The sequence below is a fragment of the Macrobrachium rosenbergii genome, chromosome 2, assembly GCF_040412425.1.
Source record: "Macrobrachium rosenbergii isolate ZJJX-2024 chromosome 2, ASM4041242v1, whole genome shotgun sequence".
In the NCBI taxonomy this organism is placed as follows: domain Eukaryota; kingdom Metazoa; phylum Arthropoda; class Malacostraca; order Decapoda; family Palaemonidae; genus Macrobrachium; species Macrobrachium rosenbergii.
Genome location: NC_089742.1, coordinates 87,492,183 through 87,508,452, shown reverse-complemented (window position 1 = coordinate 87,508,452; position 16,270 = coordinate 87,492,183). Strand labels below are relative to the sequence as shown.

Genomic DNA, 16,270 nt, shown 5'->3' with positions numbered 1-16,270 from the left:
ACTACCGACAGGCAACATGTGCCTTTAATGGCCCTGATGACGTTGGGACATCTCTGCATACGTCCTATTGCGTCACAAACATGCTAACACTTGCACAAGTTCGGCAAAACATGAATGCGTCAAGAAATTGCTCTCTGACAATGCGTCGCTGATGCTTTGTAGTGCGAGAAGAAAGAAATTCTCGCATGCGCAGCTAGGTCACGCTTGTAAGCAAAACAACAGCGTGATCCGTGAACTCCCAGCATCCCTCAAGGAGCATGATTTTAAATTTTTTGCCAACTAGGCCTGTAAGTATTTTTTCGTGAATATTTAAAAACTTTTTGTAGTCAATGCATTTTACATCCACTCTGCACCCGTCGACGTAAAATCCGTCCAGTCAGCGTTAAAGGGTTAGTTTAAGGGGTACAGGGTATTTGGCAGTCATAAGCCGGTTATAAGCATTTCTGGGATCGACCTGTGTCGCCGAGTGAAATGTCCCATATAGCACACATTTCTAGGTATAAATATTTGCTAGATATACCAGAGAAAAAAGCTATACAGCTAATAGGATGCCAGAGTTACTACCTCTGGAGCGATCATCCTTATAGGATGTCGGTATGTCATCTAGGAGCGAGTGGAAGCCACTACCACGGATGCTCAGCCCAAATAGATCTCTCCTCTCCCAAAACCCCTCTACCTAAGGGCTGCCGATACGGCGGTCCTTCTCCGCTCGCTACTACTACTTCTACCCAGAACCCCCATCCTTTCATAGCACGCTTTCTCGTTAACACACGTTGTTTTCGTTGGTGTTATTTTTGCTTCTTTTTGCCTTATTTTGGCTTATTGGATTTATCACTATGACTTCGATTGATCAGGATGCATCTTCATCTAAGTTGAGTATTCAATTTTGTTGGTTTGGGACTCGGTTGGACTGATTATGTCCTGTTTAATTACTTACGCCATTTTCGTGTTCGTTCGTGGCAGTAGTCCCCAGCCTTTTAATGCTCTCATATCTTCTGTCGCCTTGGAAGATTGAAGATTATTTATATATGCTCCTCTTTTATAATGATAGTTTCAATTTTTGCTTGTTCTGACGCGCTCGACTATTATTACATTTTAGAATAGTGGAAAGTGAGGCCTAGCCTATCCTTTCCTTCATGTTCTTTATGTAGGTGCATTTTTAAAAATATTTTGTTATTATATCATTTCAATTTTATTATGTATCCATATATTCCTTTCGTCTGATATTTGGTAGTGTTATCTGTTAGCCTACCTGACCAGTTCGACTCTGTCGAATCTCGGAAGGTAGGCTAAGCTGGCCCCAGTTTTCCTTCCTACCCTGGCTTCTAGGCCTAGGTAAGGTAGGTTTTCTTGGGTGGCCCTCGTTCGAGTTTTGGATGCCTGCCCGTCCTCCCTGACCAGTTTGATTCATCAAATCTCGGAAGGTGTGGTTTGGTGCTAGTGCCCCTTTCTCGATCGTCTCTCTGGTGTGTCCTAGCCTTCCTGGCCAGGTGTTAACTTCGGAAGGTTAGGCTAGGCTATAGATATTATCTATTTCGCCTTCTCGTGTTTATCTCACTCCCATTTTATCAGACGTGGTCTACATGGCTTCTCCCTTTGGGGCATTTTAGAGCAATGCTCATTTGCCCCTTTCGGTTGAGATGATGCTTCGTGGAAGGTGTTTAAGCACCTGACCTGTTGCAGTTGCCATGTTTCTCTGCCCTGCTTCTCCGCCGTTCCGCCATCCGGATCCGTTCCGGCGGCTATCGTTAGCTCGCTGTTTTGTTCCTAGTAGGAACAATAGCTTGAGCGTCGTTGCCTTCTTTTACGGCGGAATTGTGGAGATGCCGGGCTGAATGCTATTTTCAAGGTTAATTATTATGTAGTTTCCGTGAGCTGTGTTCCGGGAAGTCAGTCCCGGAACCTTCGCTCCGGCGACTAGCCCTCCCGGTTGTTGATTTCTGTGTGGTTATTTTACGAGACGCTCCGGCGTCATCGGAATTGCTTTCCGGTGTGATCGACTTGAGGCTTGGCCTCCCTGTTCAGATTGTACTGGAACGTTCCGCCGTAACCTTATTGTTTACCCCAGATCTCAACTCCGACGTGGGGGGGAATATTATTACTTTAAGTTTTATTAGTTTAGTCTTTTACCACAGCCGTGAAGCTGTTCCGGCGTTATCTCTTTGATACTCATGTATCAATTCCTCTTACAGGTGGTTCATTGTCAGGAGCCAGGCTGTAACACCTATCTGCAGCAACCCTGTGGCCACGTAGCATGCAGGTCGCATGCCAGCTGCGCAGTCGAGGTGGATGATCATCTCGTCTGGCATCCAGATGGCTGCGATGTATGCTACTCCCTTTATCAAGATGTGATTGATGATTTGGTACGTTAACCTTTTGACATACGCGCATGAATATTTCAAACAACTTTGAAGTACATCTATAACGAAAGAATTTATACGTCAATTTCTTATATTGACATTATATCCGGTTTCAGGTCCCTCGGTCCCGCCAAGCCTCATCTCTTGCTACCTTGAAGATCTGGGTCGGCGGCTTCGGTTGCAACGTTGGTCAGGGACGCCCCTATGTACTGGCAGAGGACATTTGTAACGTCCTGTACCCTATGGCCAGGTCCTCTGCAGCAGTAGCCCCGGCGGCGGAGCCCCTGATTAACAGGATTAGGTTCGAGACCCAGGTCCTGCCGGAGGAACAAAAAGAACTGTGCGGGGAAGTGGCCGAGGAAGTGACCAACATCAATATCAACGTTGAACCGATGGCCATCGATCCGGAGGAGGAAGGTAGGGATGTAAGTGAGGCAGGTAGATTTAAAAATTCAATGTCTTTTAGTTCTCCTGCGTCTTCGTCTTCATCCTTCCAAGGTTTCTCTAAGGTCTCCACCCTTGGGGCCCGTTCAGGGTCGGTGATCCCCAAGGTGAAGTCCTTAGTGAAGACGAAGACTTTACCTAAAGTGTCCAAACCCCCGAAGATCCCGGCCATGTTGAGTTCCTCCAGGTCGTCGTTGGCCCCCAAACCTTCGACTTCCTCCCAGAAGGCTACTCCCCCTTCTAAGGGGTCGAGACCCAAGGCGAGCAGGTCTAAAAAACCTGATTTTGACCCTGAGGCCTTCGCGGAAGCGCTAATGAAAAAGTTATCTGAACAGGTTAACTCCCAATTTGAGACGATGTCTCGAGATCTCGCCTCGAGTCTTGAGACATCAGGCAAGTATGTTCAGTCTTTGGCTGAGAGACTGAAAACCCAGGAGGAGTCGCTTGCCGGACTAGTTAATTCCGGTCCGGTACAGCAGCAGGGTTACTCCATCCCGGACGCCTCGAAGCTGCCTGCTTATGAGGACTGTAACCCTTAGCGTCTCGCCTTTAATGCCCCCTTTGCAAATGGTAAATTAACCATCGAAGGTTGCGGCACCCGCCCTGTGGAAGACTACGAGTTCTTCCCGGCGGATCTTGTTTATCCTTTCCCGGGATACGCCCGTTTATCGGAGGAAGCCCTGGTGAGGGAAGACAAGGTCCCCAAGGAGACGGTGATCTTCCCCAGGGATCAAGCGCAGTCGGCATGGGTCAGAATACTCTCTGACTGGGAGTGCGCTAATACTAAGCTAACTCCGCACAAGGGACGGTATACGATGTTCGTTGTCCACGAGGACATTCCCACCCCTTGTACATCCAAGATAGCAGAACTGACTCTACAGGCTGGAATAGAGGAGAAGCCAATGCCACAGCTTCGTGAGACGGACCCTACATCTCTTCTCTTTCCGGGAGACCTGGATTGCTGGGTTGGGGCTCCTGAAACATTTACAGTAGGCAGGCTGGATCCGGAGTGCGCTTTGGATCTTTTCAGCGAGCAGTTGCCCAGGATTCTGGAGTCTCTGATTAAAGCAGAATATGATGCTAGGTGCCGTCTCAGCAGGTCCATCAACTCCGTCACCTCGGCGGAGTTGACATCTGCTGTATACAAGGACAAACCTCTTTTCAGGATCCTGACTAAGTCACTTCTGGCCTCGTTCCAGAGTGACTTATATGATTTTGTGGTGGCAAGACGGAACTGCCGGAAACGTGCTGGCTGACGCTACCATCCGACACGAGCCAAACACGCTCATTAAATCTTCTGTCTGGGGTACTAACCTCTTTCCTGAGGACGTGGTCAACACCGTCATCAGTGAGGCCTCCAGGGCCAATCAGAATCTTAGGATTCATTGGGGACTTCCTTTTAAGAGGAAGTCTTCTGAGTTTTCGGGCCCTCAGCCTAAAGGTAGAAAGAGGACAAGGAGGTACCATTCAGACCCAGACAGTTGTCCAGGCAGTTCCAGTCACTCAAATTGCACAACCTTCCACCTCCAAGGGACAACCCCAGTATGTCTTGCTGAACCAGCCAACTCACCACCCTGCTGGTTCAGCAGCTTATGTAACCTCTCCAGCCTTCAACCCTGCCTATGAATCTCAGGGGTCATTTCAAGGCTACCGCCAGTCTAGGGGCGTTAGAGGTCGAGGCGGTTTTCAGTTTAAGGCCGGATCCAGACCCCAGTCTAGAGGCAGAGGCTCAAGAGGAGGCAGACAATAAGCCCTCTAACAAATGAGCCTCCTCAGGTAGGTGGGAGCTTACGCCTCTACAGGGACCATTGGACTTTCAGTCCATGGGCCCACAGTATTGTTTCAAAGGGTCTAGGGTGGAGCTGGATAGAAGGGCCTCCTCCACCAGTCAGATTCTATCAGACCCCAACACCGGATCTGTTAGAATACGCAAAAGACCTTCTTTTAAAGAAGGCAATAAAGAAAGTCAGGCATCTAAAATTTCAAGGACGCTTGTTCAGCGTGCCAAAGAAAGACTCAGACAAAAGAAGAGTGATATTAGACCTATCAACTCTGAATTCTTATGTTCAATGCGACAAGTTCCGATGTTGACCGTCTCTCAGGTGCGGACCTTACTTCACCACCTCTATAGATCTTACAGACGCTTATTATCATGTCCCGATAGCGAGAAACTTCTCTCCCTATCTAGGGTTCAGACTAGGCAAACAGGCTTACTCCTTCAGAGTAATGCCTTTCGGGCTCAATATAGCACCCAGGATCTTCACCAAACTAGGAGAAGCTGTGGTACAGGAACTCAGGTCTCAGGACATCAGGCTTGTGGCTTATCTAGACAATTGGCTAATCTGGGCTCCCAACAACACCGAGTGCCGGAAGTCGACCAGAAAGGTCATTCAGTTTCTAGAGTATCTAGGATTTCTCATAAATACAAAGAAATCTCGTCTGATTCGGCATCCCGATTTCAATGGCTGGGTATCAGTGGGATTTAAACACCCACAAACTTTCAATTCCTCCAGCAAAATGCAAAGAGATAGCCAAAGCAACGAGACAGTTTCTCAGGTGCAAACGAGCCTCTCGTCGCACTCAAGAAAGAATCTTAGGTTCTCTTCAGTTTGCATCAGTAACAGACCTACTTCTCAAAGCAAAACTGAAGGACATAAATCGAGTGTGGGAAGTCGAGCCAATTACAATTTCAGGGACAAAGTCTCCTCATACCTCCAATCTTAAAGAAAAGACTTGACCTTGGACAACGGCCAAAAGTCTTTCCAAATCAATTCCTCTACAATTCCCTCCACCAGCTCTGATCATCCACACGGACGCATCTCTCACCTGATGGGGAGGTTATTCACAATACAAGAAAGTTCAAGGAACCTGGTCGAATCTCTTTCGTCACTTCCATATCAATATTCTAGAGGCAATGGCGGTTTTCCTGACTCTGAAACGCCACATCCAGCCAGGAACACACATATCAGATTAGTCCTGGACAGTGCAGTGATAGTTCATTGTCTGAACAGGGAGGTTCCAAATCAAGTCACATAAATCATGCAATGATAGCAGTCTTTTCATTAGCAATGAAAAATCACTGGCACTTGTCCACCACGCATCTGTCAGGAGTAAGGAACGTGATTGCAGATTCTCTGTCAAGAACGACTCCTTTGGAATCAGAATGGTCTCTGGACAAGAATTCCTTCAACTGGATTTGCCAACAGATTCCGGGACTCAGGTGGACCTGTTTGCCATGGAATCGAATCACAAGCTACTGTGTTATATAGCTCGAACCTGGACCCTCGGGCCACGCCACGGGGCCAATGTCAGTAGACTGGAACAAATGGCAGAAAGTCTACCTATTCCCTCCAGTAAATCTTCAGTGGAAAGTTACACAAACTCAGGTCATTCAAAGGTCGGATAGCTCTAGTAGCCCCCAACTGGCTGAAGAGCAACTGGTTTCCTCTTCTGTTAGAGCTGAAACTCAGAGCCATTCAGATTCCTCATCCAAAATTAACCCAAGTAGTACAAACTCAGACTGTGTCAGCTTCCTCAGGAATGCTGAATGCCCTAACTTTATGGATTTCATGAAGTTTACGGCTCAGAAAAATGCTAATATTGACCCTCTGAACACAATGTTTCTAGAATCAGATAAGAGAGAATCTACTCTCCATCAGTATGATTGCAGTAAGAAAAAAACTTGCCAACTTCCTGAAAGAATCAGACGTTCATACTATGACTACGAATCTCACAATCTCATTTTTTAAGGCCCTTTTTGATAAAGGTCTGGCTGCTAGTACCATTACTACGTCTTAGACCAACAACCCGTCCTAAAACGGTTTCTTGGTTTTTAAATGATGTTCTAAGATTAGCTTCAGACACAAATAATGAATCTTGCTCTTATTTGACTCTTCTTAGGAAAACACTGTTTTTAATTAGCCTGGCTTCAGGAGTTAGAATCTCTGAACTTTCAGCCCTTTCTAGAGAGTTGAATCATGTGGATTTCCTCCCATCAGGAGAGGTTCTACTTTCTCCAGACCAAATGTTTTTAGCCAAGAATGAAGACCCTCAAATTAGGTGGTCTCCCTGGAAGATTATACCTCTTCCGGAGGATCCTTCCTTATGTCCGGTAGTTACCTTAAAAGCTTACCTTGAAAGGACTTCTCAAAGATCTTCAGGTCCACTTTTTGTTAGAGAGAATGGTGGAACCACCTCCTTGAATGGTATTAGACAACAAATCCTTTATTTTATTAAACAAGCCAACCTGGATTCAATCCCCCGGGTCCATGATATCCGGGCTGTAGCCAACTCAGTTAATTACTTTGAACATATGAATTTTGATGAAATTAAGAAATATACGGGCTGGAAATCCCCTAGAGTTTTTAAACGTCACTACCTTAAGTCCTTAGAGGCTCTAAAATTTTCTGCTGTCGCTGCAGGGAACATTGTTTCTCCAGAGTCAGCTTAGTATTATGTTATTTTTTGTAATTTGTAATTGTAATTGTAATTTGTATTTTGCTTACCCTACCAATTGGTATACCTCTCACCTACCTGCCTCGCTTGTATTCCCATCCTTTCTACCTTGTTGACTGGGTTTGGGTTGCTTCACAAACCACTCCTGTCTTTGTACATACCATCCTTGTTAAAAATTTTCACCAATTTTTGCTATTTTAGGTGATGGTTTTTTAGTTAGATTGTTTAAGCAATATCTTTAGCTACATTGTTTTGTATTGTTTAGGATAAGTAAAAGCTTAACTTGTGCAGATTTATATAATTTGTTATTCTATTTGGATAAGTAAAAAGCATATTCAAAATTAATTTTATTTTCCTTAGTAAAATTTTAGATTTCGACATTTAACTTTTTATGTTTACAAGCTTTTATGGCCAATTCTCTGCTACTATTTCACTCAGCGACACAGGTCGATCCCAGAAAAGGGATTTTGACAAAGGAAAAATCTATTTCTGGGTGAAGACCTGTGTCGCCCAGTGAACCCTTCCCTCTTTTTTCCCATCCTAGGCTGGCCAAAGCTTGGGTGCTATTTCGGATGGGGGTTCTGGGTAGAAGTAGTAGTAGCGAGCGGAGAAGGACCGCTGTATCGGCAGCCCTTAGGTAGAGGGGTTTTGGGAGAGGAGAGATCTATTTGGGCTAAGCATCTGTGGTAGTGGCTTCCACTCGCTCCTAGATGACATACCGACATCCTATAAGGATGATCGCTCCAGAGGTAGTAACTCTGGCATCCTATTAGCTGTATAGCTTTTTTCTCTGGTATATCTAGCAAATATTTATACCTAGAAATGTGTGCTATATGGGACATTTCACTGGGCGACACAGGTCTTCACCCAGAAATAGATTTTTCCTTTGTCAAAATCCCTTTTTTAGAGTGGATTTTTGCATATCTGCAGATTTTGCATTTCTGCAGTAGGTTCTGAAACCCATCCTTGGTAAAAAGGGGAGCACTGTATATTGAAAAGAATGCATGCTTCCGATGTGCTTATTTTTATTTTATTTATTTATTTATTTATTTATTTTTATTTTTTTTTTTTTTTAAGTGCAAACATATGTTATAGCCCAGCATAGTATTTTTGAGGTGAAACTTACCCTCAATCATTTGATTTATCTGCAACTACTTGGTGCTGGTTCAACAAGTTCTAAAATTTAAACAGTCTTTAATGAACGGTCCCAATAGTTATCCCCACTCTTTGGAGAGTTGGGGTAAGACATTGAATGTTTTGGTTGTCATTCTTCTCTTGTCAGTGAATACAGCCAGCTGTTTAGACAAGTGCTCTGAAATTTGAGCTTGTTTTTCTTGGTTAACGAATTGGATTGTCTGGAATTTGGTTTGTATTTGGCAATACTATGGATTCTTCTTCTTTATCTCTATCTTCCCCATCAAAATATGTTAGATTTTTTAAGGTAAGTGGTTGTAAGACCAGATTGGTTTAATTGAAGTATGCATTGATCATTGAAGGGTGTTTGTAATTCAGACAACCATTATGATTACTGCAAGAATTGGTCTTTGGAAGAGATAGTGGGGATGATAAATTACACCCAAAATGTCAGCTGAGGATAGTAGTTAGATTTAATGCTATCAGATAGTGACTCAGTTAAATCTAGAATTGAATTTTTGTATAACAATCTGAGTCTTTTGCATCAATTGTCTAGTGCATTGGCAGGGACATATTCCCACATTCCTTTGGCCACTCCACAGATGCAGCCTTGTCTGTCACCTCAGTGCCCTTGCCAACAGGCCTGGTAGCCCTGGAGTTTCCGGAAAAAGACTAACATCCTAAGATGCTTTAGGGCTGTTCCGTCTGTCTTCTGCCTTTGCTTCTCAGTCTTCTATGGACGGAGTTAGATTGCGGTCGCATAAGGATAGGTATGGTAGGTCTTGATGTTATAGGTGAGCTGTCTGTCACTAGCAACCTCAAGTTCACTCGAGACAGCAACTATGCTCTCGGCTAGTTCCTACAGTCTCTTTCCTTAGTAGACAGTCATGGGTTTCAGATAGTAGACAAGCTGTCAGTGACTATAGCTGCAGAGTTGGAGAAAACCAGAATACTGTAGTACTTTCCTCCACCAGTCCCAGGCCACTAAAGGGAAGTCTCCTCCACTTCCTCTTACTATAAATAGACTTTGGGCAATTCTCCCTCTTTGCATTGGTCCTCCTTTCCAGGCTCAGAAAGGAAGATTTGTCCTTTTGGTAGCAAGGATCCAGATCTTTGACCCCTTGGGTGCCTGTAGGTGGCAAGATGGGCCACTTCACTCAAGTTGGGAAACATTTAAGATGTAGATGCCTGGGTAAAGAAAGCTGTTTTGGAAGGTTATTACTTTCCTTTTAGGAAATTACTGTTTCTTCAACCTCTCATAACCTTCAAGCCATACACAGAAAACTAGAGAAGAGACAGATGTTGATTCAGGAAGTCTTTTCTCCATTAGAGAAGGCAGCATTAGAGGAAGTACCAGCTGTTTTGCTGGGCTTTTTACAACAGGCTATTCCTAATCCCAAAGGCCATAGGAGGTCAGAGGCCTGTCTTAGACATATCCAGGCCCAATCTCTGTGTCCAACTGTTCCCCTTTTTAGCATGGAGTCAACCTCCACGGTTTAACTGCCCTGGAGAATGGTACATCAGAGGTTACGGTGGATGTGAAAGGTGCTTACTTTCTTGTCCCAATTCACCAACTTTCAAGGAAGTTCCTTCACTTTGTCTTTGGGGGAAAGACATATCAATATCAAGCTCTTCGTTTCGGACAGAGTTCTGCACCCAAAGTTTTCACTAGGGTGCCATCCCCTCCATAAATGGCTTCACTTTAGGGAGTAAAGATACTTCTGTACATGGAGGACTGGATTATCTTTGCAAAGTCCAGGGAGGATTACCTGCAGGCAAGAGAGCTTGTAATTGGCTTGGCAAAAGCCCTAGGCTTACTAATGAATGTCACAGTCATTTTTGGAACCTACACAAAAAGTGACCTGTCTGGGCATGGTGATTGATTCAGCTTTTTTTTCAAGGTTTTCTGACACAAGCTCGAGCAGACCATCTGTTATTACTCACGAGAGATTTCTTCTCAGGGAGCATGCCAGCCAATGCTGGTTGTATCTCTTAGACCTCATCTTCTCTTGCAAAGCTAATTCTGGATGCTCAACTTTGGATGATACCTCTTCAGTTGCACTTGAGAGGCACTGGCACAGAGAGAGACTCAGCCAGATAATGAGTTGGAGCCATGGAGCCAAGATCTGTTCCCTTCCCCTCGTTGTTGGATGTCCTTAGTAGTGCTTCTTGTAGGGAAGTCCTTAGGCCGGGAATTCATGATCAGGTTTACCTGACAGTTCTCCAGTGAGTTCATCGAATCTGGCTTTAAAACTTACGTGTAGACTGATTGTATGTTAATTTTAGAAGTTAATCATTATTATTTTATTTTTATTTTCTGCATTAGTGGAATGGTATGGGCATTATGAAATATATAAAAAGCACATATTTAATTTTATAAGATGTTTCTATAGCAAAGCATTCTTTATGTTTAAAAGTTTCTGTTATTGTGACATTATAGGAAGTGACATCATAGGATGAAAATGGCGGGAGCGAGCAAAATGTAAACAAATGGAGGCAGGAATATTGAATAGAGTGTGGTGCGGTAGAAAGAGCTCTCTGATTGTTAGGTTGTTAATTTTGGGTTGTAAGTCTGTTTTGTTGGTTTTAGTAGTCACAAGCTGGATTGTATTATAAAAGAAGAAAACGTGAATAGGTGGGTGGATGGCATAATTGTAGCATTTTTGGATGGGTTAGGCTAGAAAAACTTTCAAGTGGTAGCAGAGTGTGTTTGGTTAAAAATGGATGGATCTGATGGTAAATTTTGGGAGATGAAATGGAGAGGAGACTGTCCGAGATTTAGCGGGACACAGGGTGATTATAAAGGATGGAGAGGAGTCAAAGATTGACTTGTGGTGTGTGGAGAAGAAGTGTAATATCCGGGAATAGAGATAAGAATGAGCTTAAGGAAAAGCTTTAGAGGTAAAAACAGAAGGAACAGTTAGAGATGAACTTAAGGATAAAGAGGGTTCAAAGATAATCCTATCCAAACTAGATGAAGTGTATTTAAAAGATACGTTAATGGAAAATTACAGTAAAATGAAAAACTATAAATTTAAAAGCAAACTGTGTTAAAATAGAAGTATTAGGGGAAATGAAGGTAAAGTTAAGAGAAGACAAACAGAGCCACTTAAGAATACCATTTTTGAGGAGGATGGTAGAAGAAGAATTGTTACTGGAGGGATGGAAGGGAAAGAGTCTAAGGGAAATTAAAGGTGCAATGATGAAGTTACATCTACAGTTTGGTCACGGAAGTGGAGATAAAATATGGAAGCTGACAAAAGAAGCACAGTGGAGTGATGGTTTGAGAAAGAAAAAGAGAAATACTAAAAGTTACTAACAGACTTAATTGCAAGTTGTGAGGTATGTAAAAGATACAAAAGCAACCCAGCTAAACCAGTAGTGGGATTTTCTTGGAGTAAAACATTTAATGAAGTTGTAGCAATGGATGTGGGAGAGATAGAAGAGGGAAAGTTCTTGGTAATGATAGATATGGCAACGAGGTGTTGTCAGGCTTTTTGGATAAAAGACTAGAAACCAGAAACTATTGTAAAGACAGTTTTTGATGGGTGGTTTGCTATATTTGGAGCACCCTCTAAAATATTATCAGACAACGGGGGAGAATTTCAAAATGAAAAAGTAAGGAGGATGGCAGAAAGATGGAATATTAGGTATTGGCCACAGCATCTGAATCTCCATGGAGCAATGGATTGTGTGAAAAGATGGTAGGCATAATCAAAGAAAGCTTAAGAAAGATGAAAGATGATGAGGAAGTGGATTGGTCCATAGCATTAAGATGGGTAGTGAGTGCTAGGAACTGCTAAATGAATAAAGGTGGTTTCTCCCCTAACCAATTAGTATTGGGAATAAAACCTTCTTTGCCAAACTTAATGGGAGAAGAAAGTTCAAGACCTGCAAGCAGAGAGAAAGGTATGGAAGAAAGCATAGTAAGGGATACACCGAATGCAATGCATAAGGCCAGAGAAGTGTTTTTCAAAAATGAGTCTTGTAATAAGAATTGCTTAAAACAAAAATGTCAGAGAACATAAATTTGAAGAAGCAGTAGTGGGAGATGAGGTATTCTATAAAAGAGATAATGAAAATGAATAGAGGGGACCTGCTCAGGTAATGGGAATATTGGGTAGGACAGTAGTGGTTAAACATGGGATTCTCTAAGAGAAGTAGCTAGAATACATGTTACTAGGATTCAAAGACTATCACCAGAAAAAGAAAAGATACCTAAAATAGACAAAACACACACTGTGAAGGATAAATCCTGTGCATCAAAGGAAGGGAATATAGATGGGCAGGAAGGAGAGGAGATGATAATGGGCTGGAGAAGGAATGCAGACGTAGAAGAGACTATAGAAAGAGATTTGGCAGAGGAAACACTGGGAGATGAAGGGGAAAGTAAGGTAATAGAAGATGAGTTAATAGATAGACGACAGTGTATGGGTGGAGTCAGTCCACTCACTATAATGGATGATTTGATGGTATTACCCCAAGTTCTTCTGACCGACTGACAGGTGATTGCATGTGTGGAAGGGTAAACAACAATTTTATGACAATTCACCACTGGATTTCGCCTGGGAGGGTTCGCTGCTGGATTTCGCCTGGGAGGGATCTCTGCCACTTGGACCAGAATATTAATAAACTATGTTGAGGCCTAAAGACCCTTTTTAGTCCAAATCATATAATAAAAAATAAAATATTTCCATGTGATATATACAACTTGGTATAGGTGTAGGCCAGTGTCCTGCATTTTTATGAAAGGTGTTACTGGTGAAAGTAGGCTTCATGGTCCATTTCATAAATAACTGAACCAACCCCCAGTTCTAACTTAAACTTACTCATTAATGTTGCATGAGAGGAGACATCTCTCTTTAATAGGCGATAAGTCTTTTACGCCATTTTGTTATTTCCTATTATTAAGTGAATTGCCACAGCAGCTAGTCTATATTGCTCCATCTCCTCAAAAGCAAGCGGAGTTTCCAGCGGTGCCATGTAGTGTTGCCATGACGAAGACAAGGCGAGAACTGAGGATGATGACCTAGAGTTGACAGTCGAACTGACAGTTCTTCTCTTTTCATGTGGACTCATCCGTTGAATGGTCACGGGCGAACTGACAGGTAAACCTGATCGTGAATACATGGCCTTAGAATCCCCGAGCCCAGACCCCTCACTGTATTCAGTCGTCTCAGATGAGGATGTGGGTGTGGTTATCGAGAACCAGGTTGCTTCAGGAGTGTGGTCGGCAGTATATATAGTTCTAGATTAGAGAGGTCTGTTTTTATACAAACCCAGTCTTTTCTTGTAATCCCATCTGAAAAAATAACTCATTTGTCCATAGTGTTTGAAGTAAAAATGAGGTTTCACAAACAGTTGAGTGATGGGTACACCTACCCCTTACCTCCCTGCTGTACTCCTATATAAAAGACTTCAGTTTGTAAATCTAGGAAAATTATTAAAATTTGCTATATTTAGCATAGTTGTAGATGTCCATGTTCATGATATCATATGGTCTAGAATTATTAACTACTAGTTTTTATTTTTTATATTCCCAAGATCCATTTCTTAATTATTCATTTATTTTTTACAGGCTGTTCATTCAATTATTTCATTAATTTTTACAGGCTGTTCATCCAGGTTATGGGTTCCTAAGTGAAAATGCAGAGTTTGTGCAGAGATTAGAAGACCTGAATGTATCTTTTATTGGTCCAAGTGCAAGTGCTATAACAGGAATGGGTGATAAACTTGAATCTAAGAGGCTTGCAATGGCAGCAGGTGTCAATACTATTCCAGGTAATTTTCATTGGGTTTTTCTTGTATCGAAAGTTGTTTGTTCCCACATCAAACAAGCATACTTTACATATACCTTAATATGCTGTTAGCCAGTAGTAGAAGCCATCAACACAGCAACAATTTGAGTCTTTGTACTGTTTGAGAAAAATATCTGTGGAATAGAGGAATATCAGAGAATAGCCAGTAGAAACTTATTAGAAAGTGGTGGAACCTTAGTAGAAAGGTCAGAGAAATAGTGAAACTCTAGTAGAGCTATCAGTAGAACTGATGTAGCCAGTAAAAATGTGGAACATCAGAACAACTAGTAGAATCATGGAAAATCAAAAAGAAAATTAGTTTTTGTGGATCACTAGAATATTCCAAAGTGTGATACCATATCTGGGTAAGGTAATGATGGTAATGAAGGCTAATTTTACAAGGTAAAATGGAGGGCTGGAGATGTAATGTAAGACACTGGTTTTGTGACATCTATACAATTATGATGTCAGTTGTTGACCCCTACAAGAACTACATACTTGATTTGGGATCCTTCTCAATACCAGCCATAAAACTGAGTTACTGCTTGCCAGTGGCAACATTGCACTTATAGAGGCATTTTTCATTTACAAGATATGAGAACTAAATCATTGAAGTAATAGTAGTGATAAAAGTTATACCTGCAATCCCAAGAAAATAATTATTGGATAAATAAACAAATTACTATATTATCATAATGCCTAAATAAGGTAAGCAAACATGAAAAGCTATAATATACAGAATGTCTTTGTTCATGTGACTTGCAAAAAGTTATAAAAGTAAATACATTGTCAGACACACCAAAAATGTCAAAGGATGAAGAGAGAGAAGCTCAAACAAAATAAGAAAATATTTTACACAATAAGAAATCAAACATAACTAGTCTTAACTTACATGAGGATATTATGAGAATATGTGTAACACAGCAACAAAGGTATATAACTTAGTATTAGCTAAAAAGAATAAAGAAACACCAGTGACTAAGAGAAATACCAATGTCAGTTAAACAGACTAAACTCAGTGAACCAAACAGCTTTTCAAAGTAGAAAAAACTACTTACAGCTGCTGGAGAATGATTGGGTAGTTGCTTGCATACCATCAAGACCAGAGGAACAAAAACTGCTAATAAATAATATGAAAGGAATATGTGCCCATCAACTCCTCACATGCGCTTATAACACACTGAGACTAAATGTATGAATTATGATAAATGATGAATATGATTGTAGAAATATACAAAATCTGGCAATCAGGATTGCACTGTTTATAGAATACAGTAATTCCTCAATTGTCCGAATTAATAGAGCCAAGGGCCATTGGATAATGTTGAAATCAGGATAACAACGAGTAAAATAATCTAGGGGTGTGCAAGGGCAACTCTCTACCTCTCCTCACCTAACATTGTCAGTGTTGCATAATGGTAAACAGTTAATATTCTTATAAACAACAACCATCACACTTTAAACTGAAAACTATGCAAAAAGTAATTATTTACCTTTTTTTCCTATATTTGTAACAAAATAAACGTCATAAATTCGTGTTGTCAACGTTTGCGGACTCACGCATTCGTGGGTTTCTTAGTGGAACATATCTAGCCCTCATTCGCGGAAAATTCGCCGATTCGCGGTATTTTTCACTGAGAAATATTCACTAATTACTGTATTTTCATATAATTTTCATGAATAAATGCACATTTTTGTGATAAAACTGTTAAAATATTCAGGTATAAGCATTTTTACAGGGTTTTTCTGTGTTTAAGCTATCAAAATGGGCAGTTCTAAGTGTTTTTAGAGGGGTTTTAAGCATTCGCGGATTTGACCCATTCGTGGGGGGGTGTGGGACGCATTCCCTGCGAATACGGGTGGTTCACTGTACACTTAAAAACAGAAAAAGCAACCCACTTTTTTTCTTTTATGCAACACTTAGTTTAGGCTACGGTAGGCTACGCTTTTTCATTATTAGCCATGAACACTAAATACTGGATGCCTATAAACAACCACCATCACACTTTAAACTGAAAACTTTATGCAAAAAGCAATTATCTACCTATTTTCCCATATTTTTAACAAAATTAAACCCCA

General features: G+C 41.7%; 1 protein-coding gene across 1 annotated transcript in view; it reads left to right on the top strand.

Moving 5' to 3' along the window:
* The window catches only part of LOC136843480 (propionyl-CoA carboxylase alpha chain, mitochondrial-like), a 194,564-nt gene that overhangs the window by 26,885 nt on the left and 151,409 nt on the right, over nt 1-16,270 (top strand). Inside the window, exon 3 of the mRNA XM_067112019.1 lies at nt 14,006-14,197. Coding sequence (XP_066968120.1) covers nt 14,006-14,197 — 192 coding nt within the window. The remainder of the gene's footprint in view (nt 1-14,005; nt 14,198-16,270) is intronic.